The sequence below is a fragment of the Cynocephalus volans genome, chromosome 3 (genome assembly GCF_027409185.1).
Source record: "Cynocephalus volans isolate mCynVol1 chromosome 3, mCynVol1.pri, whole genome shotgun sequence".
Taxonomy (NCBI): Eukaryota; Metazoa; Chordata; class Mammalia; order Dermoptera; family Cynocephalidae; genus Cynocephalus; species Cynocephalus volans.
The window spans coordinates 92,882,615-92,910,527 of NC_084462.1; the positions used below are offsets into that span (position 1 = coordinate 92,882,615).

The window sequence follows — 27,913 nt, forward strand, 5'->3', positions numbered from 1 at the left end:
CTGGCTGAGCGTGGTGCTCACAACACCAAGTCAAGGGTTAAGATCCCCTTACCGGTCATCTTTAAAAAAAAAAAAAAAAAAAAAAAAAATCCTGTAGACCCTAAGATAATGTCAAGGACGAGAACATAAACCAGACAGAGCCTTGACGAGAATTTGCACCTGGCCCCTTACAGGTCCCACTCCCTCCTGCTTTTCATTTCTGTTTTAGTCTGTTTTGTGTTGCTATAACGGAATTACCTGAGACTGAGTAATTTATAAAAAAGAGAGGTTTATTTGGCTTACGATTCTGGGACAGCTGCATCTGGCTTAGCTGCATCTGCTTAACCAAGTCAAGGGTTAAGATCCCCTTACCGGTCATCTTAAAAAAAATAAAATAAATAAAATAAAATAAAAACCCTTCAGTAAATCTGTCTTTGAGATGGTTTTAGTCTGGTCATCCCCCTTCAGTTTTACCAGAGAGATGTGGTTAACTTAACATCTCTCCTCAGGTTACTTGTATTCCTGAATAAAGCTGACTTCCATTTTCACCAACATTTGACTTTTGTTTGTTTGTTTGTTTGTTTGTTTGTTTTTTAAAAGATGACTGGTAAGGGGATCTTAACCCTTGACTTGGTGTTGTCAGCACCATGCTCAGCCAGTGAGCTAACCGGCCATCCCTATATGGGATCCAAACCCGTGGCCTTGGTGTTATCAGCACCACACTCTCCCGAGTGAGCCACGGGCTGGACCAACATTTGAATTTTAAGTCATTTGTTTTTGTTTCGGGCAGGCAGCTGGACCTGGATTCAGTAACAAGATTTTGTTAAGCCAAGCCAGGGTTTTTGAATTGGGCAGGCAGCTGGACTTGAGTTTGGTAATGAAGTGAAAAAATAACCCACAAAATGAGAGAAAATATTTGCAAATCGTATATATAAGAGATTTGTATCTAGAATATACAAAGAATTCTTACAACTCTATAATAAGACAAATAACCCAAATTAAAAATGGATGAAGGACTTAAACGTCCTCCAAAGAAATATTAAAAATGGCCAATAAGCATATGAAAAGATGCTCAACATCATTAGCCATTAGAGAAATGCACATCAAAACCATGAGACACCACTTCACACCAACTAGGATGACTATATTAAAAAAGACAGATAATAACAAGTGCTATCAAGGATGTAGAGAAACTGGAATACTCATATATTGCTGGTAGGTATGAAAATGGTGTAGCTACTTTTTTTTTTTTTTTTTAAAGATGACCGGTAAGGGGATCTTAACCCTTGACTTGGTGTTGTCAGCACCACGCTCTCCCAAGTGAGCCACGGGCCGGCCCCGGTGTAGCTACTTTGGAAAACAGTTTGGTAGTTCTTCAGAATGTTAAACATAGTTATTATATGACCTGGCAATTTCACTCTTAGATATATACCCAAGAGAAACAAGAATGCATCCACACAAAAACTTGTACATGAAATGCTCATAACAGCATTATTCATAATAGCCTGCCTTGGATTGAATGTTCCCTCAAAACTTGATCCCCACTGTGACAATGTTAAAAGGGTGTGAAATGTGATTGTGGTAGTTGAAAGGTGGGGCCTTGAAGAGGTGATTGTATTGTGAGGACTATACCCTCATGAATGGATTGATCCATTCTTGAAATAGTGAGTGTGGTTCTGAAGGCTTTAAAAGGAGAGCACATGAAGAGCCATCTCTCTCTCTGCTCTGCCACTTTCTGCCATGTGAGACCCCTGAATTACTGTAAAACCACGACCAAAGAAGACCCTGACTGAATGTGTTCCCTGGACTTTGGACTTCCCAGCCTTCCAAACTGTAAGTAACAAATTTTGTTTTCTTATAAATCACCCAGTTCCACATATTTTGTTATAAGCAACAGAAATGGACTAATACATAGCCAAAAAGTGAAAAAGTGACCCTAAAAGTCCATCAATTGATAAATAGATAAATAAAATGTGGTACATCCAGAAATGGAATATTACTTGGCAATAAAAAGGAATGAAGTACTGATATATGCTATGACATAGATGAATCCTGAATACATTACACTAAGTAATGTATTCACAGAAGAGCCATTCACAAAAAAGAGCATTTATTGTATTATTCCATTCATATAAAATGTCCAGAATAGGCAAATGTATAGAGACAGAAAGTAGATTAGTGGTTGCCTAGGGCTGGGGGTGTGGGTATGTGTTGGGAGCATGGGACTGACTGCTACTGGGCAAGGGCTTTCTTTTTGGGGTGATGAAAATGTTCTAAAATTAGATTGTGATAATGGTTGTGTAACTGACACATATTAAAAAACATTGAATTGTACATTTTATATGGGTGAATTGTAAGGTATATGAATTATATCTTAATAAAGGTGTTAAAAGAAAAAATGGCTATTTCATTAAATTGATGCAATACAATTTTTTTTGTTTTGGTTTGGTTTGGTTTTTTTGGTGGCTGGTAGGTAAGGGGATCCAAACCCTTGACCTTGGTGTTATCAGCACCCGCTCTAACTAACTGAGATAACCTTGGTGTTATCAGCACCCACATTCTAACCAAATGAGTAACCAGCCAGCCCTTAAGGTGCCATTTTATTTATTCATTATTAAACATTGAGGTTATTTTCAAGTTTTCACTCTGTTAAATAATAGTGCAGGGCTGGCAGTTTAGCTCAGCTGGTTGGAGTATGGTGTTGGTAACACCAAGGTCAAGGGTTCAGGTCTCTGTACCAGCCAGCCACCAGAAAAAAAAAGAGAAAGAAAGAAAGAAATAGTGTAACCAAGCACTCCATTTCGAAGAACTACTTTTTTTTTCTTTTGGCGGCTGGCTGGTACAGGGATCCAAGCCCATGACCTTGGTGTTATAAGGCTGTGTTCTAACCAACTGAACTAACTGGCCAGCCCCTCAAAGGACTATTTTTTACTAAAGCTGCTATAAATCTAATAAACACGTGATGTCACTAAGGTCACCTCCATAACAGATTTGTCAGTACTTTACAGATGCATATAACTGGTATCTTCGACACAATTTTCTCCCATAGAACAAGGTCAATAGCCTGCCTTTACCCTCAATTATGATTGGTTTGTCAGTAACAGACACAAAATATAGTGACTTAAAACAGAAGTTTAGGGGGCCGGCCCATGGCTCACTTTGGAGAGTGTGGTGCTGATAACACCGAGGCCACGGGTTCAGATCCCATATAGGGATGGCCGGTTGCTCACTGGGTGAGTGTGGTGCTAACAACACTAAGTCAAGGGTTAAGATCCCCTTACCAGTCACCTTTTAAGAAAAAAAAAAAAAAAAAAGCAAAACAGAAGTTTATTTCTCTGTTATGTGAAAGTCTAGAAGGTGACCCAGGACTGGGATGGCAGATTTCTCTACAATATCCTCAGGATCCTAGGCTTTCAGTCCACTGCTTTGTCAACCCTAGTGTATGGTTCTTGCTCTTATGATCCAAAATGATAGCCATCTAGCTATTACATCCCCATTCCAAGCAAAAGGCTGAAAGAAGACAGAAAAAGTGGAGGTGGAAGGAAAGGGGGAAGAAGGGTACATGCCAGATGTCTTTAAGAAAAATTCCTATGCACATAAGTCATTCTTTTTTTACACAAATGATTAGAAGACATTATAGCCATAGAGTAAAGGGAGCTGGTAAGGTTCTATTGGGATGAGTGGTAGCTTGTGGCTTTGTAGTATGTGATGTGCTTGGCAGACAGGCATCCTTACCCAGCTACATTGGTAATAGTACAGCAGTACTCTCTTCCCAGCACCAGCAGGCTTAGGTTAAATATAAATTGATTCTCCATATTAATAAAGCTTTGCTCATCACCTAAAAAAGTTCCCAGATGCCATTTCTGTTGTATATCCATTGGCCAAAACATTGTGACATAGCCATACTTAATTTCAAGTGAGACTGAGAATATGGTCTTTATTCTAGGTTCAATGTGCCCAGATAGAAATTAGGGGGTCTATCATCATGGAAAAAGGAGAAAGAGATGTTAAGAAATAACTGGTGGCTGGCTGGTTAGCTCAGTTAGTTTGAGTGCAGTGTTATAACACCAAGATCAAGGGTTCAGATCCCCTTACCAGCCAGCTGCCAAAAAAAAAAAAAAATCAGACTTGCCTAATGACTCATAACTTACCTAATAACACAAAACCCTACCAAAATCTAGAAAGAAAAATAATCTGGTCACAAAGGATGAAAGAAATAAGATGAAATAAGAACTACACAATAAATTAAACAGTATGAGAAATGACTATGCTTAACAGCTGAAAGCATCAGAGGAGATATGTTTGCAAGAGATTGGAGGAAATAACCAAAAGTTCTAAAGGTGGGGGAAACACTTTTTATAAAATGAGAGCCAGAGGCAATATCCATCAGATACACTAAAGCAAATAAAAAGAAACAGTTTTAAAAAGAAAAAAAAAGTTTAAATGAGCAATAACTAAAATAATACTGCTTTTCATTTCCCTTAAGACAATAAACTTGACAAAACAAATAGTTCATCCTTGCCTATTTTATTTCTTGATATGCTTCAAGTTCCTGAAAGGCTTATGTTATCAACTGATTTTTATTGCTCCTGGCAGTACTTTAAGAGTACCCATTGCATTTGGCTTTTTCTATACTTTTTTTTTTCTTTTGGCAGCTGGCTGGTATGGGGTCTCTTGACCTTGGTGATATCAACAGCACACTCTAGCCAACTGAGCTAACTGGCCAGCACAGCTTTTTCTATATACCTCTAAAGATATAATCACTTTTGTTTGGGAAACTCTTTTGCTCTATTGCAGTTTTTTATTTACTTTGTTAACACATGTATAAAATGTATGTCAGAAAATACTGAATACTCTCTTCCAAGAAATCCCGAAGTGTACAACTTGGTGAAATTTTACTTAATCCTCTTAATAATTAATTTAAGATCTACAGAAAGCCTTGGCTTCTATGTAGGAAACACTCAAAAGAATTTGACTAAGATAAAGTGTTCAGGAGAGAGAATGTTTAATACGTTTCAGGAAAAGATAATTACATTTAGGTTTTTTTTTATTTTTTTATTTACAAATTCAGAAAGGCTTAACCACAAATCTGAATATAAATAAGGAAAAGTGACTGTACAGGAAAAATATAACTCTCAAATGCTGATGCCAAAAGTAGTGTTAAAATGTTGTATTATGAAATTTGAGCCATGGCAGAAAGGCCAGGCCAGGGAGCACATAAACCCAAATGATACAAGCACTAAAAAAAGTGTGCTTTTTCTTCAGATAATTCTACAGCTGGGATGCACTTCTTAGGAGGAAGTTCAATTCTAACGAGATGATACCTTCACAAATAACAGGTAATTTACAACTCTCCATAACGTAGTAAACCCACTAGACTCTATGTAACATGGCTCTATGAATAAAGTTAACAAGTTGCCTTCTTAAAATCACTATATCTCGATACTACTTCAACTTACTTAAAAGACAAGCTAGGCATGTTGGCTTGTTTCTGGGTCCCCTTTCCAGATCTGCAATCCTATCATACCTGACACAGAAGCTACAGCATATACCATGTGAACAGTGGGGAAGCACTAACCTGGAAAATCAGGAGGGTTTTTGGTGCATAGTCACCTGAGGCAAGATACCTTCTTGAAAAGAAGGTCTTCATTTCCTCATTAAATAATAACAATAAATGGGTTGGACTCATTCTCCATGGTGCTTTCCAGCATGGTGATTCTAAGGTGCCTTGCAGGTTCACCTCAGATGACATAACATGCATAGTCTGTTTACATTAAATTACTTACAATACATTTATTATCAGAAACCATTCATACATGAAATACAAGGTACTCCAAAATGTTTGTGGAAAAATTGAAATGAAAGATGATATAAATCTTTCCATGAACTTTTTTTTTTTTAAAAGATGACTGGTAAGGGGATCTTAACCCTTGACTTGGTGTTGTCAGCACCACACTCTCCCAAGCGAGCTAACCGGCCATCCCTATATAGGGATCCGAACCCGGGGCCTTGGTGTTAATCAGCACCACACTCTCCCAAGTGAGCCACAGGTCGGTCCTCCATGAACGTTTTGAAGTACCCTCACATGAATTATTGAGACGTTTTACTTCATGTGATTCAAGTCAGAAAAACTAATTCAGAACTCAACTATAGCATTCTAATTTTTTTAAATCAAAATAAGATGATCAGAACCATAAAATTTAGCATTCACAGCATTAAACCTAGAAAAAAATATAATTAATAGAATGTTAAAACCAAAAGAGCATTTGACAGAGAAAGAGAGAGAATGAGACTTTTTATGAAGCATGTTTCAATGACAATTACTCCATAGCAAATGTGCACTCAGAAATTTAAACATAATGTTACAAGCTCAGGAAAAAATCCAGCCCAAACGTCAAAACACAGAGCCAAATTGATTCTGAATTTCCTAAAGACATATTTTGAGGAAGAGAAGAATTCTTCCCTATTTCACCATCCCCCAGTCCCAAAGAGGAGCTTTACAAATTATGCAGTTCTTTGTTAAGATTTGAAGAAAATAAATGCCCAGATAAAAGACAATTTAACTTAAACTTTCCTCTTCAATTTGTTTTTTATAGCAGACATGTTAATTTCATTTTGAACACGGTATGCCAAATACCCTGAGCTTCCAGGAATGAAGTCGTGTAGATCCCCAAGGTATTTCTTCATGGCATTGATTGATAAATAATCTACAATATAAAAAAAAAAATATATATATATATATATTTGAAATCCTATCAAACTAGCTGATTTTCATCGTCTAATTTATTAGTTAAGATTCCTCACTGGTCAGTTAGCTCAGTTGATAAGAGCCTGGTGTTATAACACCAAGATCAAAGGTTCGGATCCCTGTACTGGCCAGCTGCCAAAAAAAAGGAAAAGATTCCTAAAGAATGTTTTTAGAAAGGAAGTAAGAAGAAGAAATAATACCAGTGAGAAGATTCTCCATGAAACCTGCTAAATATCAGGGAATACCCTCTTTCCCTCCTCCCCAGAACCACCTACCACGTTTTAAAACACAGATACTTGATTAGCCACTTTGACTACTGAGAGTGTGATATCCAGGTTGGGGCTAGAGCATAAAAGTATCTAGACCAAAATAACTGGTAAGTGTATCTGGCTTAGAGGGTAATCACTTCGGACTACCTATCCAACTAGCTACTAACAGCACAAATAGCTTATTTTTCTTATTAGAGCAGGCAACACTTTCCTGCACCACTAACACTGAGATCATTCCTTAATAAAAAATTACTGGGAAAATAGATATTACTGCTCAGTCAACAAAGGTTACGGGGGTGAGCAAGTTTGATGTAATTAATAATCTGAAATAAAAAAATGATCATCTGGAAGAGATATGAATATTTTTTTTAAAAAAGGGCCGACCCAGGGCTCACTTGGAGAACGTGGTGCTGACAACACCAAGTCAAGGGTTAAGATCCTCTTACCGGTCATCTTTAAAAAAAAAAAAAAAACTGTCTAGATTGGAGAGAGCTTAAAGGACTCTCAGATGGCTCCAAATGATCCCACCTACTGGTATTCACAAATTTGTGTAGTCCCCTACCATTTTGTTCTTCTATTGGTCTGTATGACCAACAGCTCCTGATAGAAGTGATGGTATGTCACTTCTGAGAATAAGATATAAAAAAGACTGGCTTCTGTCTTGGGCATGCTCTTTCTCACTTAGATTTCTCACTCTGAGGGAAGCAAGCTACCATGTTATGAACAGCCCTTATGGAGAGGCCTATTTGGTGAGGAATTGAACCCTTTGGCCAAAACCCGGCAAGGACCCAACACCTGCCAAAATAACCACTTGAGTGAGCTTTAAAGTGAATTTTCCAGTTGTGCCTTGTAATGACTGCAGACTGGCTGACAACTTGACTGAAACCTTATGAGAGACTTAGAGGCACAAGTACCCAGATAAGATGCTCCTGGATTTCTGACCCTCAGAGACTATGAAATAATAAAAGCGCGTTGTTTTAAGCTGCTAAGACTTGGAGAAATTTGACATATAGCAATAGATAACTAATATGTCATCTATTACAGTTTCCCAAACTTTTAATTATAAGAACCCTTTGTTTTGAAGATTTTGCCTGAAAGGTATTAATTATTAGTAATTTTTTTCTTACTCTTATTAATCACACATGTAACTGTCAATCAGAATCTTTTATCATCAGTAATAACTAGTGATATTGGACTGAGGAGATTTAATTCCTGGCAAAAGTAAAACACTGTACTGGCATGCTGCAAAAAAGATAAAGTAAAAAACAAAACACAAAAACTTGATATTTTAGGAGACATTTTTGGTTGTGACAACTCGGGGAGGGTCGGGTGGTGGTGCTACTGGCATCTGGTGAGCAGAGGCCGGGAATACTGTTAAACATCCTAAAGGACTGAACCCTACCTACCCAGGCTCAAACAAATAATTATCTGGCCTAAAATGCCAGTAGTGCCCAAACTGAGAAACCCTGTTCTAAGGCATAGCTCTAACTTGTATTTTATATAACAAAAAACCTCAATTAATTCTATTTTGAGATTTAACAGTCGTTGAGTTAAACCCAATCCATTTTAAGGAAGATATAGTCAAGTTTTAGTCATAAAAATTGATACTACAGCCTAAATCAGAATTCTCACTCATTAAATATTTAATTAACGCAAGCTGATTTTTTTCTGACAAGAAGTTATCCAATACAAACAGATCGGGCATGGTAAAAAAGGGAAGTACTTGTCATTTCAGATCAAAGTTAAAGACAAATTATCTCTAAAAAATGAAGCTTTCTTCCAAGAAAGTGCTATTAGAATATTAAACATAGAAATATAAAGGAAATAATTATTCAGTTGAGCAAATGAAAAGATCAGAAAATTTTACTTTAGTTCTACCAATAAAATTAACAACAGATTACTACAAGTTAAAGTTATATTTTAATATTCTGATTAATGATTTTTGGGGGCAGCTGGCCAATACAGGAATCCGAACCAATAATTTTTTATAGGTCTTTTTTAGTTTATTTTTATATAAGACTCTCATGTCTTTTTTTTCTTTTTTTCTTTTTTTTTTTTATGGGCTAGCCAATATGAGGATCTGAACCCTTGACTTTTGTCATGTCTTTTTGAATAGTCAGATAGTTTTCTTTATCCAGCAATCACACGTTGAGCAGCATTGTTACATGTCCAAATATAAGCATATGTCTTAATTGTATAGCTGATTTTAATATTTATCATTCATCTTTTAAATATATTATTAAATGTTTGGTAAGTCCAAATGAACATGAAATATTCAGTACCTTGTGATGGAGTTGCCTGAAGCAAAATCGATACCAGTAATAAACAAAAACAATAGTTTTTTTAAAAACTACATTTTATATGAATGTTTAGGTCTAGGGATAAATCTGGGCAGCAATCATCTCTCAGTCTTAGGACTTAAATATTTCTACTTAGTTCATTATCCTTTGCAGTCTTCAATTGCTCTGGAGAGTCCCGGGATTGACTTTTCCATTACCATAGCTGGATAGTGGTTTTCTTGGATTTCTCCAAGACTCAGCCCAAAACTGTACTTTAAAAGTTTTTTAAAAGTGCTTTTCTAAAGGCTATTTTCTATTATTCAAATGAATAAAAAAATAATAAAACAAATGGCTAGAAAAAATGGTTATAAAGGATGGTAATATGACAAAAGACATCTAGGAATTTGCAGACTAGTTGCAAGAGGTAGTTTTAACACTGTTAAATAAAGAGAAAATGGTAAATATACAAATTATTTTTATTTGTTTATTGTTGTCGTTTTGGGCGGGGGAGTGAGGCAGCTGGCCAGAACAGGGATCCAAACCCTTATGTTATCAGCACAAATTATTTTTGAATGAATTTTCAAACACCTATACTTTTAAAATCACTCTTTTAAAAACAATTTTTTTTTAAAATCTCTGGGTTGGCTGGTTAGCTCAGTTAGTTAGGGCGTGGTGCTGATAACACCAAAGCCACGGGTTCAGATCCCATATAGGGATGGCCAGTTAGCTAACTGGGTGAGCATGGTGCTGACAACACCAAGTCAAGGGTTAAGATCCCCTTACCAGTAATCTTATTAAAAAATAAATAAATAAATAAGAAAACTCTAATTTTTAAATTGTTATCAATGACCCCACTGAATACTACCCAAATCAAAGTATCCAAATATCCACCTCATTCAGCACTATCCAAATCCCAGTGGCCACTTTTCAACTCATTCCCTTAGTTCCACCCTCTCAATGTCAGCCTGAGTTAACACTATTCTCTTTATATAGGGCCCTGGGGTAGGAAATCCAAATATGGAGCCCATGGACACCTGGGTGATCCATGAATAGGCTTCTGGGCATCTGTGAGCCTCTTTAAATTTGTTTTTTGTGTGTTTTGGGGGGTTTGTTTTGGTGGCTGGCTGATACAGGGATCTGAACCCTTGACCTTGGTGTTATAATGCTGCACTCTAACCAACTGAGCCAAGAGGACAGCCTAACCTCTTTAAGTTATATATAAAGTTTGTGTGTTATGTTTGTGTGTATGCTAGGGAAAGGGGCCTATATTTCATCAGATTTCAAAGTTTCATCAGTTTCAAAGGAAACTGTGATTGAGGCTGTCCATATAATTTATCTTTCAAATTAGGACACTTGAGAGTAAAAACTGGTGTCAGGACAACAGGCATAAACTGAGACTGTCTCATGTAAACAGCGACATGTGTTCACCCTACCTAGAGTCCATTGTTCTAGCACAGAAAATATTAGGCATTTTGGTTTGACCCATCGCCATGTAATTCGACAAGTTAACAATATATGAATGACATCTTCTCTATTACCATGTTTAACACAAGGGACTCTATTTGGTAGGCATTTGAAGTATAATAGCTTTATTCTACACAATATTCCTTTGTTCCCAACTGGGGTTTACTTTAAATTTTATTTTAATTACCTGTTACCATGTTGTTCACTGGATAATTCTGAAGAGGAAAGTACATCTGCTTTTCTACAACTGGAGTCCTTATAAAATGCTCTCCTGTGCTGTAAAATGAAACATACAGAAAGTCACATTTATATTTGTTTTTCTGGACTTGTTTTACAAATGAGAACTCCAGGCAATATATACAGTAACGTAATTTGCTCTTTAATCAGAGTTCAGTCTTATTGGGTGAAAATGTTAACTGTGAACTTCTTTTGTGCTTCTAAGTAATATAAGGGCCAATATAGATATTTTCTGTTTTCATGGCCACTTAACAGGACAAATATTTACTGAGCCTATAGAAGTCTGGATCTTTTTCTCAATATCCCTGAAAGCACAGTAATTCAATAAACTTTATAATTGGATAAAATACATATATATGTAATCTTTTTTTTTTTTTTTTTTTTTTTTAAAGATGACCGGTAAGGGGATCTTAACCCTTGACTTGGTGTTGTCAGCACCATGCTCAGCCAGTGAGATAACCGGCCATCCCTATATGGGATCCGAACCCGTGGCCTTGGTGTTATCAGCACCACACTCTCCCGAGTGAGCCACGGGCTGGCCCCATATATATGTAATCTTAAATATGCCAAAAGAAAAGCATAGTAGACTCAATTTTCAATGATCACAGCACTTTTGTTATTCAGTGTTCAAATAATTAGGACTCTATTAATGATCACTTCCATTCTTTACCATAACAAATAAAAAATAAATGCCTGTGAAAATTATCATGTACAATAAGATTTTGAAGTGACTTCTAAGTTAATAAAAAAGTTAGGCTGGCCAGTCGGCTCAGTTGGTTCGAGAGGCAGTGTTATGATACCAAGGTCAAAGGTTTGGATCCCCATATTAAACAGCTGTCCCCCCCCAAAAATTGAATTATGCTTAGTGTGGTTGTGTAGTATAATTAATTATATAATTATAATTATATAACGATATTAGTATAATTAATTATATTAAAATAATTATATTTTATATAATATAATAATATGAATATAATCATAGTATAATTAATTATATTAATTATATTCTAATTTTTTAAAAACTTAATAGCTCTCAACTAAAATATCCTATTTTCTAACTTTGCCAAATAATGTTTACTATACTTAGACTACATATAACCAATAAATAATACAATCGTATGAAAACAAAAACCTCAGTAAGAAAAAATTGTTAGTCATTCATTTTTAAATTTATTATTTTCCTCAGAAATCTAAAATTACAGTGAGTGATAGTAAAGGCTTTATTTTCAATTTTTTTAAAAATTAAAGACTTCATTTAAACTCTTCCAAAAGATACTATACCTCAGGATGAGATCCTACAAATAAAGCAAAATAGTGTTCCCAGAAAAGTGAGGAACGAAACAAGGACACCCATTAACATTACTATTATTTATCATGGCTCTAAAAATTCTGGCCAAGCCATAAGAGATTGGGGGACAGGGGGAAGGGGGGTTGGAGGAGGAAAGAAAGAGATATCTAGTGAAAAGGAAGAAGCAATACATTCATTATTAACAAATGATATGATTTTGCATCCTAAAGAGCCAAGAGAATCAATTGAAATATTCTTAGAATCTTAAAGAATTCCAAAAATTAAATTAAAATTAAAATAACTTTAACACAATTCTTAATAAAATCCAAAAGAAATTTTTAGAACTTATGAAAAAATTATTCTAAAATTCACCTGAAAAACAATGGATTAGAAGATCTAATAGCACACAAGACCCAAATTTATAATATAATGAAAAAAAAAAACCTAGGAATAATCTTAATAAAAGAAGCACAAGATTTATATGAAGAAAATATGAAAATGTTCATTGAGGGCCTCAAAAGAAAACTTGAACAAGTGAAGAGAAAAACAGCATTTTCTCAGAAATGAAGGTTCGGCATTGCAGATATTTTCCCTATATTAAACTATACATATTTGTAATGCCACTAAAAATAGCAACAGATTTTTTTTTTTTTTTTGGAATGTAAACAAGCTGGCGAAATTCAGAAAGAATAGCCAAGAAAATTCTGAAAAAAAGTAACAAAGAGGAACTAGCTCTAGATATTAGGTTATACTATAAAGAATTAAAACAGTGGCACTGGCACGTGACAAATGAATGAAATAGAATATAAAGTCCAGAAACAGACCCAAATACACACAGGGATTTAACATACAATGAAGGTGACAGTGTGGAAAAAAAGATGAATTATTCAATCAATAGCCATAAGTAGGTAGCTATCTGGAAAAAAAAAGTTGACTCCACCAAATGTATCAAAGATTTAAACATAAAAATTAAAATATCATTAAAAAGAAACCATAGCAAAAACAAACAAAAAAAATCTTAGCATGGAAGACTTTCGTAAATGTGACACAAAACCTAGAAAGCCATATATATTTATAAATATATATAAATGTATATACATATAAATATATATATATATATATTGGAGGCTGGTCTGTACAGGGATCTGAACCCTTGAACCCTTGACATTAGTGTTATCAGCACCACGCTCTATCAGTGAGCTAACCAGCCAGCCCAAGAAAATATTAATAAGTAGGAATACATAGAGTAAAAACTTTCTGCATGGCAAAACCCATCATATTTAAAGGCAAAAGACAACAAGCTAATGAATAATTTTAATTTGTTTCACGAAGAACTAATTCTCCTAAAACATAAAGGGCTCCTACCAAAAAACAAAGCAAAACAAATAAACAAACTCAGTCAATAGAAAAATGTGCAAAGAATATAAACAAACAGTTCGCAGAAAAGGACATACAAGTGGTTCTTACAGAAATGGAAAGATGTTTAACCTCGTTCATAATAACAGCAATACAAAAGAAACTAGACTGAGATACCATTTTATAGCTATCAGATTAGCAAAGATCAAAACCTGATCTTTTGCACACAGTGTTAGAGAAGGTATAGGGGAAAGGAGGGTGGGTAACCATCCCAGTTTACCCTAAATTGAGGGGCTTCCTGGAATGTGGGGCTTTTCAGTGCTAAAACTAGGACAGTCACATGCAAACCTGGATCGGTTACCCTAGCCCAGAAAAGACACATATGCACAACCAGTAGGAGTGTAAACTGGTTTAACCTCTACTCGTGGCAATTTTACAAAAGCTATATCAAAGATACAAATATACTTGCCTTTTGACCAAATATTCTCCTTCTAAGAAATTACCCTACTTGTACACATGCAAAATGACTTTATAAGATTATTCACTGAAGCACTGTTTTTATTAATAAATTAAAAATTATAGGTGGCTGGCCAGTTAGCTCAGTTAGTTAAGAGTGTGGTATTGTAACACCAAGGTAAGGGTTCGGATCCCCCTACTTGCCAGGCACCAAAAAAATAATAATTATTATTTAAAAGTCCATTAAAGTAGGGGTCTAGTTAAATAGATAATGGTGAATTCATACTATGGAATACCATACAGTACAAAAATGAAAAAGCAGGGTGGTGCTTGTATTAATTCATTTTGTGTTGCTATAATAGAATACTTGAAACTGAGTAATTTATAAAGAAAAGAGGTTTATTTGGCTCACAATTCTGGGACAACTGCATCTGGTGCAGGCCTCAGGCTACTTCTACTCATGGGAGAAAATGGCAGGCAGCTCGTGGGTACAAGCAGATCACAAGAAGAGAGGAAGGAAGAGAGAGAGGGGAGGTGCCAGTGTCTTTTTTAAACAACCAGCTCTAATGGGTACTAACAGAGCAAGAACTCACTACCTCCACCCCTCAAGGAGAGCATTAATTCTTTCATGAGAGATCTGCCCCCATGACTCAAACAGCTCCCAACATTACCACACTGGGGATCAGACTGGGGGGACAACACATCCAAACTATCAGTGCTTATAACAGCTAGGTCAAAAGTTCAGATCCCCATACTGGCCAGCTACCTCCCTTCCCCCCCCAAAAAGCTCTTCATATAAAAATATAGAATGATCTTCAAGATAAATCATTAAAAGGGTTTCTGTCGTGAGTTGCACATGTAGGGCAGTCTGATTGCTCTTCGTGTGGAATTAACATCAAGATATATCATTGACTGGAAAGTAGCAAGGTACAGAACAGTATTTATAGCGTATTATTATCTGTGAAAAAAAAAAGGAGGCAAGAAAGAATATTTAGCTAAATTTGCTAGTACATGTATGTATAAGAAACTGGAGCTGGCCGGTTAGCTCACTTGGTAGAGTGTGGTGCTAATAGCACCAACGTCAAGGGTTTGGAACCCCTACCAGCCAGCCACCAAAAAAAAGAAAAAGAAACTGATAATACTGGTTGCCAATGGGAGGGTAATTAATTGGCTCTGTAGCAGCCAACATATTTTCATAGTATCCCCTTTTGTATATCTTGGATTTTAAACCACATAAATATATTACCTATTAAAAATAATTAAAATTTAGAAATAGAAAAATAATAAGTAGTCATGAATAGTTAAGAAAAATATTTTAAAGAAGAGTAAAGAGTATGGGATTTGTCTTGTCAGGTATTAAAATACATAAAGAGCATGGTGCTGACAACACCAAGGTCAAGGGTTCAGATCTCCAAACCAGCCAGCTGTCCCCCCATCAAAATACATAAATAAAGTTATATAATTTATAACACCACACTCTAACCAACTGAGCTAACCAGCTAGCACAAAAAATATAATTTAAAGGAATATTGGATTGCTATAAAAACAGAGACGGCCAGTTAGCTCAATTGGTTAGTGCCTGGTGTTGTAACACAAACGTTAAGGGTTTGGATCCCTGCACTGGCCAACCACCGAAAATAAATAAATAAATATAAAAACAGATTCACAGATTAATGGAATAAAACAGTCTAAAAATAGATCTTCAAATACAAAAAAAAATACTGAAAAAGATTTTTTTTTTAAATCACACATCAGCAGGAAACAAATTTATTTTTCAAAAAATGAGTGGAAACTTACTTGCAAAACAAAAATATAGATCTTCACCTCATATTATAGACTAAAATAAATACCTGTAGAATTTAAAACCCATTTGATCTCTGAAAGGAAAAAAACTTTTTTGAACACAGAAGCAATAGAAGAAATTAAAGGAAAGTGATTAATGATGTAAAAAAATTTTACATGTATCTCCAAAAGAATACAACCCAGACAACAAACTGAGGATATAATTTGACAACTTGGCAAAAGGATAATATAGCTATTGAATAAAGATGTCAGACAAGTTGATAAGAAAAACAGTAAGACCCCCAATAGAAAAAATGGAGAAAGGATAAAAAATAATCCATAGAAAATGAAATACAAAATACTAATAAACAAATGCGAAAAGGCTCAATCCTATTACTAATCAAAGAAAGATGCAAATCGAAACAAGATGTCATTTTTCATTAAATTAGCACAAGACTCTTTTTTTTTTTTTTTTTGGCAGCTGTCTGGTACAGGGATCCAAACCCTTGACCTAGGGTGTTATAATACCACGCTCTAACCAAGTGAGCTAATGGACCAACCCCAAGACTTCTTATTAACACTCAATATAGTGGTGAAGATGTAGTGAGACCAACACTAGAGGTAATTTAAATTTGTACTTTTGTGGTAAGCAACTAGCAATATGCATCATGGCCTTTAAAAAATTCATATTTATTTATACTGTAAATTCCAAATTTGAGAATTCATATGAAGAAAATTATCTAGAGTAGAGCAAGATTTATTTTTTCAAAAATATTCATGAAGGTGTCATAAGAGTAACAAATGGTAAGCAATTAGAATAAATAACAAAAAAATGGTTAAACAAACAATGAGATGAAATACCACATGCAGCCTATCAAATAAGGTTTTTCTACATGGGGAACTGCCCATAGAATATTAAATGGAAAGTTAAGAGACAGACTATATATGCAGTATGACCTCAACTCTATTAAATGCACATATCTCTATAAAAGTGGTGAGAAAAGAACTAATGATGGTGGTGGTTATCTCCAAGTGGTGGGCTACTGTAATTTAATTTATTCTTTTTTATATTTTCCTTTTTGAAAAATTGCATGCATTTTATTTATAATAATAAAATAATTAAAAACAAGAAACAAACAAAAATTCAGTCAATGTTCAGAAGATCTGGGGAACATATTGGGAAGGGAAAAACAGAATAGTGACTAAAAGTTTGGACTCTGGGTCAGCTAGACTTGGTTTCAAATTCAGCTCACAGCCAGCCACAAAAAAAAAAAAAAAAAAAATTTCCAGTCCTTGAATAATATTGGGTAAATTATTTAGCTCTCTGAAACTGTTTCCTCAATTGTAAAATGCTAATAGTATTGTATTTATCTATCTCATAAGGAGGTGAGAATCAGATTAAATACTTTGAACCACATAGTTCACAAGTGTCTTGTATTTACTAAATGTTCACCACTTAGGTAACGTTCAATATTACTAGTAGTATGCCAACAAAACAAATGCTTCATGGGTAGGTTGAAGGTATATTTTATCTGTGTTCCCACTGCACCCTCTGGTGGTTTCAGAAAGAAAAGTCTCTAGGCAGACACCTACCTAGGGTTTAAATTCATTCATATCCTTTGTCCATTTTTGTTGCCGTTATTGGATTGAACATATTTTTTTCCATATTTGTAAAACCTCTTTGTATATTAAGAAAAGTAGCCTTTATGGGAGAAAAATTTTAAATTGAAAAAATTGTATAAATTAAACCACTAATGTTTATATTGAAGAAAGACAACTACTCCTTTTGATCATTTATATTTCAGCAGCTAAATGAGAGTTCTGAATAACCAGTGTTCCCTATGAATATTTAAAAACCACTGAATTGGAAAATATGGAATTAGGAATAGATCATATGTAAGTTTGAAATGAGGGGGGTCTCTCATCGATTGGCCTAACACAATGGCAAATCTATGCTTGTCTTTTAAAATTTCATTTCTTAAACCAATTTATTTATTTATTTATTTATTTATTTTTAAAGGTGACCGGTAAGGGGATCTTAACCCTTGACTTGGTGTTGTCAGCATCACGCTCAGCCAGTGAGCAAACCGGCCATCCCTATATAGGATCCGAACCTGCGGCCTTGGTGTTATCAGCACCGCACTCTCCCGAGTGAGCCACAGGCCGGCCCCTTAAACCAATTTAAATTTAATTTCTTTAACCACATTACAATTTTGAAAGGAGGGGCAAAATCACTCACAACTTTCAATCCTAATAAAATTACTGTTAATATCTACTGTATTTCCTTCCTATTTAAAAAACATTTTAAAAATAATATACTGTTACCATAAAATCCTTGTTTCCTTTCTGCAAGGATAGTATAGCAGAGTAGTTAAATGCATGGGCTCTGGAATTAGAATGACCCAGTTCAAATCTTGCTTCTCCCCCACTTAATAAAAGTTTGTGTGACTTTTATTAAAATTACCTAATATTTCTAATCCTGGCTCTTTTTCTGTAAAATGGGAATGGTGATAATGATAATATCACTATCACAGGAAAACTGTAAAAATTAAATGAGATAAGCACACAATCATTACTCAAAGATGTCTACATTGAATTGAATATCGATGAAGTATATGAATTCCATACCTTTTGGATAATTCTTTTTTGTGCTCTGTTTCTAATTCACTGCTTTCCCTAAGGGTCTTAATTTCATTCGGTGTTACTTCATCATGCTGTGGGTAGCAAAAGAAATCACATTTTTAAAAATCAGCACACCAATGATCTAATCAATAATGTTTAAAAAAAGGAAAAAACAAAATTGGATATATATATATGTATATATGAAGAGTCATAAAATATTTAAATATTTGGGTCCATTCAATCTAGTTTAGTGAGGAAAACTTAACAAAATTTTGTACACACACAACAATATTATATATTTTTAGAGATACTTAAAGAAAGAAGACCAGAATTTTTAAAATACCAGATGTGGTTGTGTTAGATAACTTTTTTTTTTTTTTTGGAGCTGTCTGGTTGAATAAGTAAAACTTTGACTGATTTTATTCTTTTCAATATTTGAAAATTTTCTCTAACGTGATCAATTACCTTTTTCTCATAAAAATAAGGAAACAAAAAGTGTTACTAATTTTTTTTTTTTTTTTTTTTTTTTTTTTACTCAACATTCATTATTTTTATTTTACTAAATAGTATGGTTCAAAAAAACACAAACAAACCAGAAAACTTTTACTTAAAACTAGTCCAACTAAGTGGATGGAGTTGACACCATCCCATCTGCTCCCTTCTTTCTATGTACATGGGGCTGGAACCATATCAAACATTAAGCACTCATGTACACTTTGCCGTTCCTACTGAACATGAATGAACTTTTCTGAACATAAAGGAAATTCTCCGAACAAAGAGAGACAAATGAAGTTTTACAAGATACAGGCACTTTATGTTCCCAGTTTTAAAAATAAGCTAAGTGAAAAATATTTAATAAAAGTAACTGGAGCAGAGAAAGCTTTAGGACTTCTACAATTAGTACTAGTGAATTACACTCAATGAAAACAGACAGCATCAAACAAGTTAAACAAACAGAAAAGGTTTAACTGGGGTTAATGGTCATATTTATAAAAAAGAAATCCAATTTACTGCAATTGGAGAAAAATGGCCATTTGAATTCAACTTAAAGATATGCCAATAATGTGCATTAAATCTTGTGTACCTATGTAGCTGAGTAACATTTTGAAAGCTTTGCAAGTGTGGTTGTGAGAAAAGCAAAAGGTGTTTTTATTCCACAGTATCTGATTAAACAAAACAAAGCAATTTACAAAAAAAAAGTACCAAATGATACTTTAAAATAAATAGTTCATCATTTTGATGAATATATACATGTCGAGTCCACTTCTTGGGGATTTAGCTATCTAAAAGTGGCATATCACTATCCAGAGGTGCAGGAGCAAGTTCACATAAATAAAACAATGTAGCTTCACTAGCTTCAGCTTCAGTCAATGGCTCCAGGCGAACAAGCTTACTTTGGGTTGGTTCTGGGTCCAGGCTGCTATCCAGAAGCTCATCAACTTCTATGGGTTTATCTACAGAAGACATAACTTCTGATGATGCTGTTGTACTCCCCTGTTCAACAGTGGAAGCAGGGTTCCCATCAAGGAATGCAAGAAGAGGAAAGGCAGTGTACTGGATAAGCTGCTTATCTGGTTTGGATTTAGATTTTCTTCCCTCTTCTGTAACTGGCTGAACAACATTGTTCTTGGTAGTTTCTAATCCTTTATTCTCAGAATCAACAAGGAGATCTGGGTCTATGCTAAACTGTCTTCCTGACAGCATGGCTTGGAAGTCCTCTAAACTGCAGTCAATACTGTCAAGGTAATCCAACAGCTCAACCTTTCCCAAAAGATTAATGTTATCATTCAAAATGGAATCCATCATGGTCACAGGGTCTTCTGTGGTCAGACTGGATGAGCCATTTAGCTGGATGGCACTAGACATCAGAGGGCTGTTGCCATCACTGACTGAACTCAGGGATTCTCTGGCTGGTTCACTCTGATCTCCACTCTGAATAACAGGTGCATACTCATCTTCATTGTCATCTTCAACAATGACAATATCAGGGTACTGGTTCGAGGGATCAGATATAACATCCTCATTACTTTCTGGAATAACGGGGATACTTTCTTCATCTGCATTATCATCAGTAACGTCATAAATAATAATGTCATCTGAGATCCGCTCCCTCGGCTTTAAACCTTCAGTCCTACTGTGTGGAACTTTATGATGGTGATTATCAGCTGGTTCTTTAACTATGTGCTGAAACAGGTTCTTCTTTTGGGCTCCATTAGTATTTAGAAGTAGAGGCCTCTTCCGTTTTAAACTCACTAGTTGGTTGTTCTGAACCAATGTAACAATAAACTGGACAATCTTTCGAATAACTTGTTGCTGTTGTGCATGCTTGGCTCTTAATTCTGAAACTTCCTTCCAAAGAGACTCATTCTCACTTTTTAATTCAGAAAGCCTGGACTCAATAGTTTCTTGTTTTATTTGAACCTTCTGAGCACTACTCATAATTTTTGTTAAATCTTCCTGACGAATTTTATTTTCTTCTGGTTTTGAAGATGAAACCTTCCTTTTAATGTTCTCCAGCAAATCATCTTGGCCTTGTTTGAAGTAAGGATGCTGAAATTCAACAGGACCATCTCTTTCCTGCTTTACAATTCCAGAGTCGATATGTACTACTTTACGGAAACCATACATATTCAGTTGCCTCACAAAGCTTGCCATGTTATTGTGCTTGAAGTACTTGGGAAGAATTTCTTTTGCAAATCTTTGTTCATCTAAGACCAGAAAACTTTGGCCATTCTGGCTCCAGGTGATGAACTCGTTGGTGTGGGTTTCCTCTACAAGCGTCCACAGCTTGCTGAGGAAAGCCGGCACGTTTGAACTCTGCTTCATTGTTAAGGAGACGCAGGGATTCCAAATTCTACACCCGAACTCGGTTGTGACGGCGGCGGTGGTGGCGGCCAAGTGTTACTAATTTAAACTTTCTTAAAATCCTTGATTTAAGGATTCTTGGGCTTCTTGTTAGCTACAAATAAAAAATATGAAGTAAGCTGAACAAAGGATGTTTCCCCTTCAAAATGACAGTGAAGTATTTAGCTGTGAAGTCATGAAAGAACTGAACGTATATTAAGCTTTCCAAAAGATTTTGTGAAAGTGACTCAAATACTGGTACTATCACATAACATATTTATTTAATATGCCATTATTTCTATATTTAGATCATAAATCCACTCCAAACAATAATAATGCTCCCAAAATTACTTTCCAGATTGATCCTTCTTATTACCATTTGATGAAGTACCTTCTACTTATATATTCTATGGTTACATTATTAAAATTGGCTAATATTCAATATCAATTAATATTTTGAAAGAATTGACTAAATCTTCTGCCATGTAATAATACAATGTCTAGAGTTAATAGTCATTACAAGCATGTTCTACTAATTTTTTAGTAGAAAAAACATTGAATTGGGTTGGGGCTGAGAAAACTTGTTTCCATTTTGCTAATACCTGGCTATGTGAACTAAGACAGTTCTTCACCTTCTCTTTACCTCAGTTTTCTCATTTATAAAAGTGTATGATGCAATTAATGATATTTAAGGTCCCTTTAAGCTCTAAAGTTTTGGTATACTTGATAATTATTGTTAAATAGCCATTCCGTCACCACTCATGTCTCTGGAAACACTATGACAAGACAAGGATTAAATATTTTGGTCCTTAGTACAACATACTATATTACCTCCTAGCCAAAGATACTGAAAGAACTATTATTTTCAGATGACGACACTGGGAAGAAAAATTAATGAAATTGGATAATAAAATTAAATTAATTTCAAATTAATGACTTAATTTCAAATTACTAATTTGAAATTAATAAAAATAAATTAATGAAATTAAATAATAAAATTCACTTATACAAAATGTATAAGCTAATTGCTTGGCTTTGGCCATATTAAAAACACTTTCTCCCTAGCTCTTTGTTATGAAAAATTTCACACTTACTGGAAAGTTAAAGAATAGTTCAATAAATACTATATATCTTTCACCTAGATTTACAGTGTTAACATTTTCACCACATTTAGTGCTATCCCTTTTTATTTTTGCTTAACCATTTAAAAACATTTGCAGATATCATGACATTTCTACTCCTTAATACCTAGCCTGCATTCTCTGAAAAGATGCATTCTTTTATCTTTTCAATACCACTATCACACTTAAGAAAATTAACGTTAATTCAATATCATCTAATAAACAGCCCATCATTAAATTTTCACAATTGCCCTCAAAATGCCTTTTATTTGAAAATTTTATTTATTTAATTTTTTTCTTTGGTTGCTGGCCAGTATGGGGATCTGAACCCTTGACCTTGGTGTTTCAAAATGCCTTTTATACCTTTTTTTGGGTTTTTTTTTGCTATACCTTTTTTTGTTTTTAAAAAAATCCAATTATTGCAGCACTATTTACAATAGCCAAGAATTGGAACCAGCCCAAATGTCCATCATCAGATGAGTGGATAAGTCATTTTGTATATCTACACAGTGGAATACTACTCTGCTATAAAGAAGAATGAAATACTACCATTTGCAACAACATGGATGGACTTAGAGAAAATTATATTAAGTGAAACAAGTCAGGCACAGAAAGAGAAATACCACATATTCTTACTTATTTGTGGGAACTAAAAATAAATAAATAAATAAACACACAAACAAACATAGGGTGGGAGGGAAGAAGACACAACAATCACAACAATTCCTTGAACATTTTAAGACAAGTGAACAGATATGATGTAGGGGCAGAGGGGAGAAGGAGGGGGGAAGAGGAACGGGTAAAGGGTCACAAAAATCGACTACAATGTATATTGAGAAGTTAAAATTAAAACAAAAAATCCAGAATCCAATCAAGGTTTATGTATCACATTTAGTTGCTATGTCTTTTAATCTAGATTAGTTCTCTTGCATTTTTTGTTTTTTATAACATTGGCTGTTTTAAAAGGGTCCAGGCCAGTTAGCTCTCTTGTGCTATGTATGGTCTGTATTATGGATTTGTCTGACTATTAATTCTTAGTTAGATTCAGGTTAAACATTTTCAACAAGAGTACTACATAGATAATATTGTATACTTATATCATATTAGATTGAACGTAATGAAAGGTTGTTCCAATATTGGTAATGCTAAATTTGATTAGTTGGTTAAGGTGATGTCTGCCAGATCTCTCCATTGTAAAGGAACATTGTTTACCTTAGTAATTAATAATCTCTGGGTGATAATTTGAGATCACAGTTTTAGCAACCATTAATAACCCTTGCCTAAGTCAATTATTATACTGGGGTTATAAAATGGGGATTTTCTATTCTATCATCCTTCCTATATTTATTAGCTGCTATTCTTCTATAAAGGAAAATTTTTCTTTAGCCCACCTTTTCTTTCCTTCCTTTCGTCCTTCCTTTTTTCTTTCTTTCAACTTCTGAAGTATCAACTCATGGATTCTTTTTTACATAATCCATTACAGTCATTATTCTTTTTAATTGTCAGATTATCCCAAATTTGGCTACTGCATGAAGATTTTGAAGTAAGTCAAAAGCATAGGTAAATTTGAGACAGGATGGCAAAAGCTATAAATTTCAATTTTCAGTACTGTACACATTTATTGACAGGTATTGTTCAAAACATTTAGCCAATGGCACAGCACAGGAACTACTGTAATCAATCAGACCCTATACTGACAGTAAAGAACTGGTAAATACCATGCACATATTACTCCCTTAATATTACTGACAGAAGCAAAGTTTCAAGTTTCGTATGTAAATGTTTTATTTACACAAAAATACCTCAATTATACTAATTATACTACTGTAAAAACAATACCAAACCACGTAATATTCAATAAAAGCAAGCCCATTAAGTTTCTTAATCTGGCTCATTGGTGCTAACATCTCACAAGTAAACAATTTTAAGATTATACTGCCTTTAGAAAATTTTGAAACTATAGATTCTAAGTAAGCACCTTAATTTTAATTTACTCTTACCTTTTCTATCAGAAAATGTTGGTCTTGTTCCCAAATAAAACTACCAATTTTTCTTCTTATTTCTGTGATGAGAAAAACAAACCCAATACTATTTTTTAAAAAGTGACTTTGTAGAATCTTTGAATTTCGCTTGAAGTCTGAAATTTCTAGGCTAGCATTTTTCCACTTGCACCAAAATCACCTAAGAGACTTGTTAAGATGCAGATTCCTATTGAATCAGATCATTGACAAAGAGCTTAGGAATTTGCATTTCTAACAAATTCCCCAGATGATTCCAGTGCATTAAGATAATCATTGCTGTAGACTTTTTCTGCTGGAATATTTATCTTCATTAGATATCAGTGTCTCCATTAAGCCAAGCATTAATAAAGAAGACAACTGTCCAGTCAAAACAAAAAGTATAAAATTGCTGAATTTATAGAGCACAGATCTTCAAGAATTAATTGACTTTGCTAGAAGAACAATATGTCTAGTAGGCATGATAGTACAGGAGTTCTACAATGCTCAGCATGTCAAAGGACTATGTTATCATCCTAATTCAATGATCTCAAAAATTTTCACAGTAGCCACTGGAGAACAAAAAGGGTAACATTACACTAGACCTTTGCTGTCTAGTATGGTAGCCACTAGCTACATGTGGGTACTGAACACTTGAAATCTGTGGCTAGTCCAAAATGGAAATGTCCTGTAAGTATAAAATAAACACTGAATTTCAAAGATTTAGTACCAAAAAAAGAATGAAAATATCTCAGTAATTTTTTATATTGAGTGTGTGTGTGTGTGTGTGTGTGTGTGTGTGTGTGTGTATTTTTTCTTTTTAAAGATGACCGGTAAGGTGATCTTAACCCTTGGCTTGGTGTTGTTAGCACCACACTCAGCCACTGAGTGAACCGGCCATCCCTATATAGGATCCGAACCCATGGCCTTGGTGTTATCAGCACCGCACTCTCCCAAGTGAGCCACGGGCTGGCCCATACCATAATCAATTTTTAATTTCAGAAGAAAAACATTCAGAAAAATATGAAGAGAATCAAAACTAGCAAAGAACACATTCATTAAATGGTCACCACATGTCAGATACCCTAACATAATATCTCATAATATCTCATTTTATCCTCAAAACAACTTGGGAGAAGTTAAGTAACCAGTTCACAAAACTGGTAAGCATTGGATCCTAGCGGGTGAACACTCTACGGGCAAGATCTGCATCTGTCTTATTCACCACTGAATCCTCAGCACCTGGGTTGAAACCTGGCACACGAGGAGCTCAATGGATGTGTGAATAAATAATAAACAAAGCCAATATATACACCTAAGGCAATCTGATCCAAAGAACATGTTTTTTCCACTTAAATCAAATGATACAAAACTCAAAAATATCTGATTGAGAACAAAGAACAGTAAAGTTGGATTTGGCTGTCTAACAGAGATGGGTTAAATGATCTTTGCTAACCTTTTTGCAGGCATGCAGGTGGAAGAATGAAATGACCTAAAGCCACTGAGTTTATTTCAGCATTAGCTACCGCAGAGAGATAGTAGGCATGAAAAACTGTAGCATTATCTTCTATGTAATCAAGGCTCTGATATATTCTAGGAGAAAGAAAGGAAATCTTTTAGGTTACAAAATAAACAAGAATGTATTCAACCTTGCAAAAGAAAGAATAAATGACTGGAAATAGGGGACAGTCACATTAAAAGATACATTTATGGTGGTCATTTTTTTCTGGCAAGGAAGTAATAATGTGGCATAAGGCATTACTAGTTTGGGGGCCTAAATCTAGGTAAATCTCAGCTTTAGAGACTTGGTTATTATATGAATTTAGGCACTTGACCTACAACAGTACTGTTAACTGACATCGACAGTGGACTGGAATATTCGTAGTCATTGCTATAAAGAAGGATCAATTAATTCTGAGGTGAGGAGTGTGAGTGCAGTCAGAGAAGCCTTCACATATAGAAGGCAAATCTTTCCTAGACCTGTGAAAAGGTGGAGATAAGAAGAAGGACTCCACAAGAAAAAAGAAAGACGTACGTGAAAGCACCATAGAGGTAGTTCTGGACTATGGAAGGCGTGAGAAAAACTGGGAAATAAACAAGGTAGGCACTAGCCAAGATTTAAATCTCTAGGTAATCAGGAGGGGAGTGGGAGAGGGAATGGCAGGCCCTTGATCAGATCTCTGCTTTGTGAACTTATCTGACAGTAGTGTGAAGGGGGATCACAGGGGCAGATTCGAGGCAGAGTAACCTCTTAGAAAGTTACTGTGACAGTCTGGGCAAGAGGTAATTAAGGTGCTACTACGATAGTGGCAGTGAGGATGAAGAACAATTACAGGGGTCCAATCCATGGTATCAGACCAGTGACTAATGGGGGTAGGGGTTGTTATTCAAAAGAGACTACAAAGGTTTTACGTTTGGAGAACACAGGACCTGGTGCAGGTATGGGGGGGGCAATCAAGAGATCTGGTTTCATATGGAGTATGAGGGGTCTTCAAGTCGCCACGTGGACGGGTGGGAGAGACAGCTGGAAACACACGACTGTTATTTGGGAAGGGACCCGAGGACCAGGTAGAAGGCCATGACACTGTGGCGCAAAGGAAAGGAGAAAGGTTATATATTTTCCCCCGCACATCTAGGACTGAAAACTTGCTTGGTTCCAGGGTCACCCTATCATCAATATTTATTAGTGGACTGCAACTTCCATCCCCAACTCCAGGCTCATCATGACACAAGAGGCACTTCCAAGTGGTCCTCAAGTAGTACCTCAGCGTGTCTGGGTGCGAGGCATCACAGCTGAACAAAAAGTCGGCGGCCTGCGGGTCACAGATGGTCCCCCCTTCAGTCACTGAGGAGGCAAGAGCATAAAGTGAGCCCACCAAGCCCCCTGGCACCAGGGCAGCAGAGGGAGCAAGGGTGCTCCCCTCACCACCTCATCCACTCCTTCCTCCAGGCTTCCTACCCCAGAACTGCCTCAGGTCCCCGCTGACGCTGCGGCAGAACCAACCGCGGTGCCCTTGAAACATGGCGCTGCCACGCCGGTGAGGACTGAAGGAGGAGCCTGGAGCTGAGATCGCTGATTGGCCCCAGGTATCACCCCGAGCTCGATGATTGGTTCCCAAGAGCTATGGGCGGGAAAGGCCTGAGGAACACGGAAAGAGGGATGGTCACCACCAGACTAAGCTGACTGACCCTCCGGCAGGACTGTTTGGAGGGCTCCCGGCGTTCCCCCAATACCAAGGAGGAGGAGGGTCACTTGCGCCGATGGGTTTTAAACCGTAAGTATTAACAAAGTTTTTGTGCTGTGCTGTACAGGCATGGGCGCTGGTTCTGAAGCATCGAGTATTATTTTGAAGCAAAACTCATTTTATTATTCATCTATAAATGTTTCCGCTGGAATCTCTAAAAAATGAGGACTTTTAAAAAGCATAACCACAATACCATTATCACAATAAAAAATAATAATTTTTTAAT

The 27,913-nt window shown here is 35.5% G+C and overlaps 2 protein-coding genes across 2 annotated transcripts; both read right to left on the minus strand.

Annotated features, from left to right (window-relative positions):
• Positions 1–6,543: 6,543 nt before the first annotated feature.
• TERB2 (telomere repeat binding bouquet formation protein 2) lies at positions 6,544–27,465 on the minus strand. The gene is made up of 7 exons (XM_063088541.1): positions 27,402–27,465; positions 27,206–27,287; positions 25,899–26,035; positions 24,446–24,507; positions 18,487–18,572; positions 10,927–11,015; positions 6,544–6,686 (listed from the first exon to the last, which is right to left on the minus strand). Exons 1-7 carry the CDS (start codon positions 27,463–27,465, stop codon positions 6,544–6,546), a joined length of 663 nt encoding a protein of 220 aa, XP_062944611.1.
• Positions 19,021–21,366, minus strand: LOC134372961 (heat shock factor protein 2-like). The gene has a single exon (XM_063090310.1). It carries the CDS (start codon positions 21,304–21,306, stop codon positions 19,756–19,758), a length of 1,551 nt encoding a protein of 516 aa, XP_062946380.1. The 5' UTR covers positions 21,307–21,366; the 3' UTR covers positions 19,021–19,755.
• Positions 27,466–27,913: the final 448 nt, after the last annotated feature.

Bases quoted from the DNA above. Each gene is read 5' to 3' on its own strand.
- LOC134372961 (XM_063090310.1), bottom strand. From the start codon at position 21,306: ATGAAGCAGAGTTCAAACGTGCCGGCTTTCCTCAGCAAGCTGTGGACG.
- TERB2 (XM_063088541.1), bottom strand. From the start codon at position 27,465: ATGTTTCAAGGGCACCGCGGTTGGTTCTGCCGCAGCGTCAGCGGGGAC. The intron at 26,036-27,205 runs GTACTACTTGAG...TCTTTCTCCTAG, and splicing joins TCGCACCCAGACACGCTGAG to AATATATCAGAGCCTTGATT. The intron at 18,573-24,445 runs GTAAGAGTAAAT...TGCTACCCACAG, and splicing joins AACATTTTCTGATAGAAAAG to CATGATGAAGTAACACCGAA.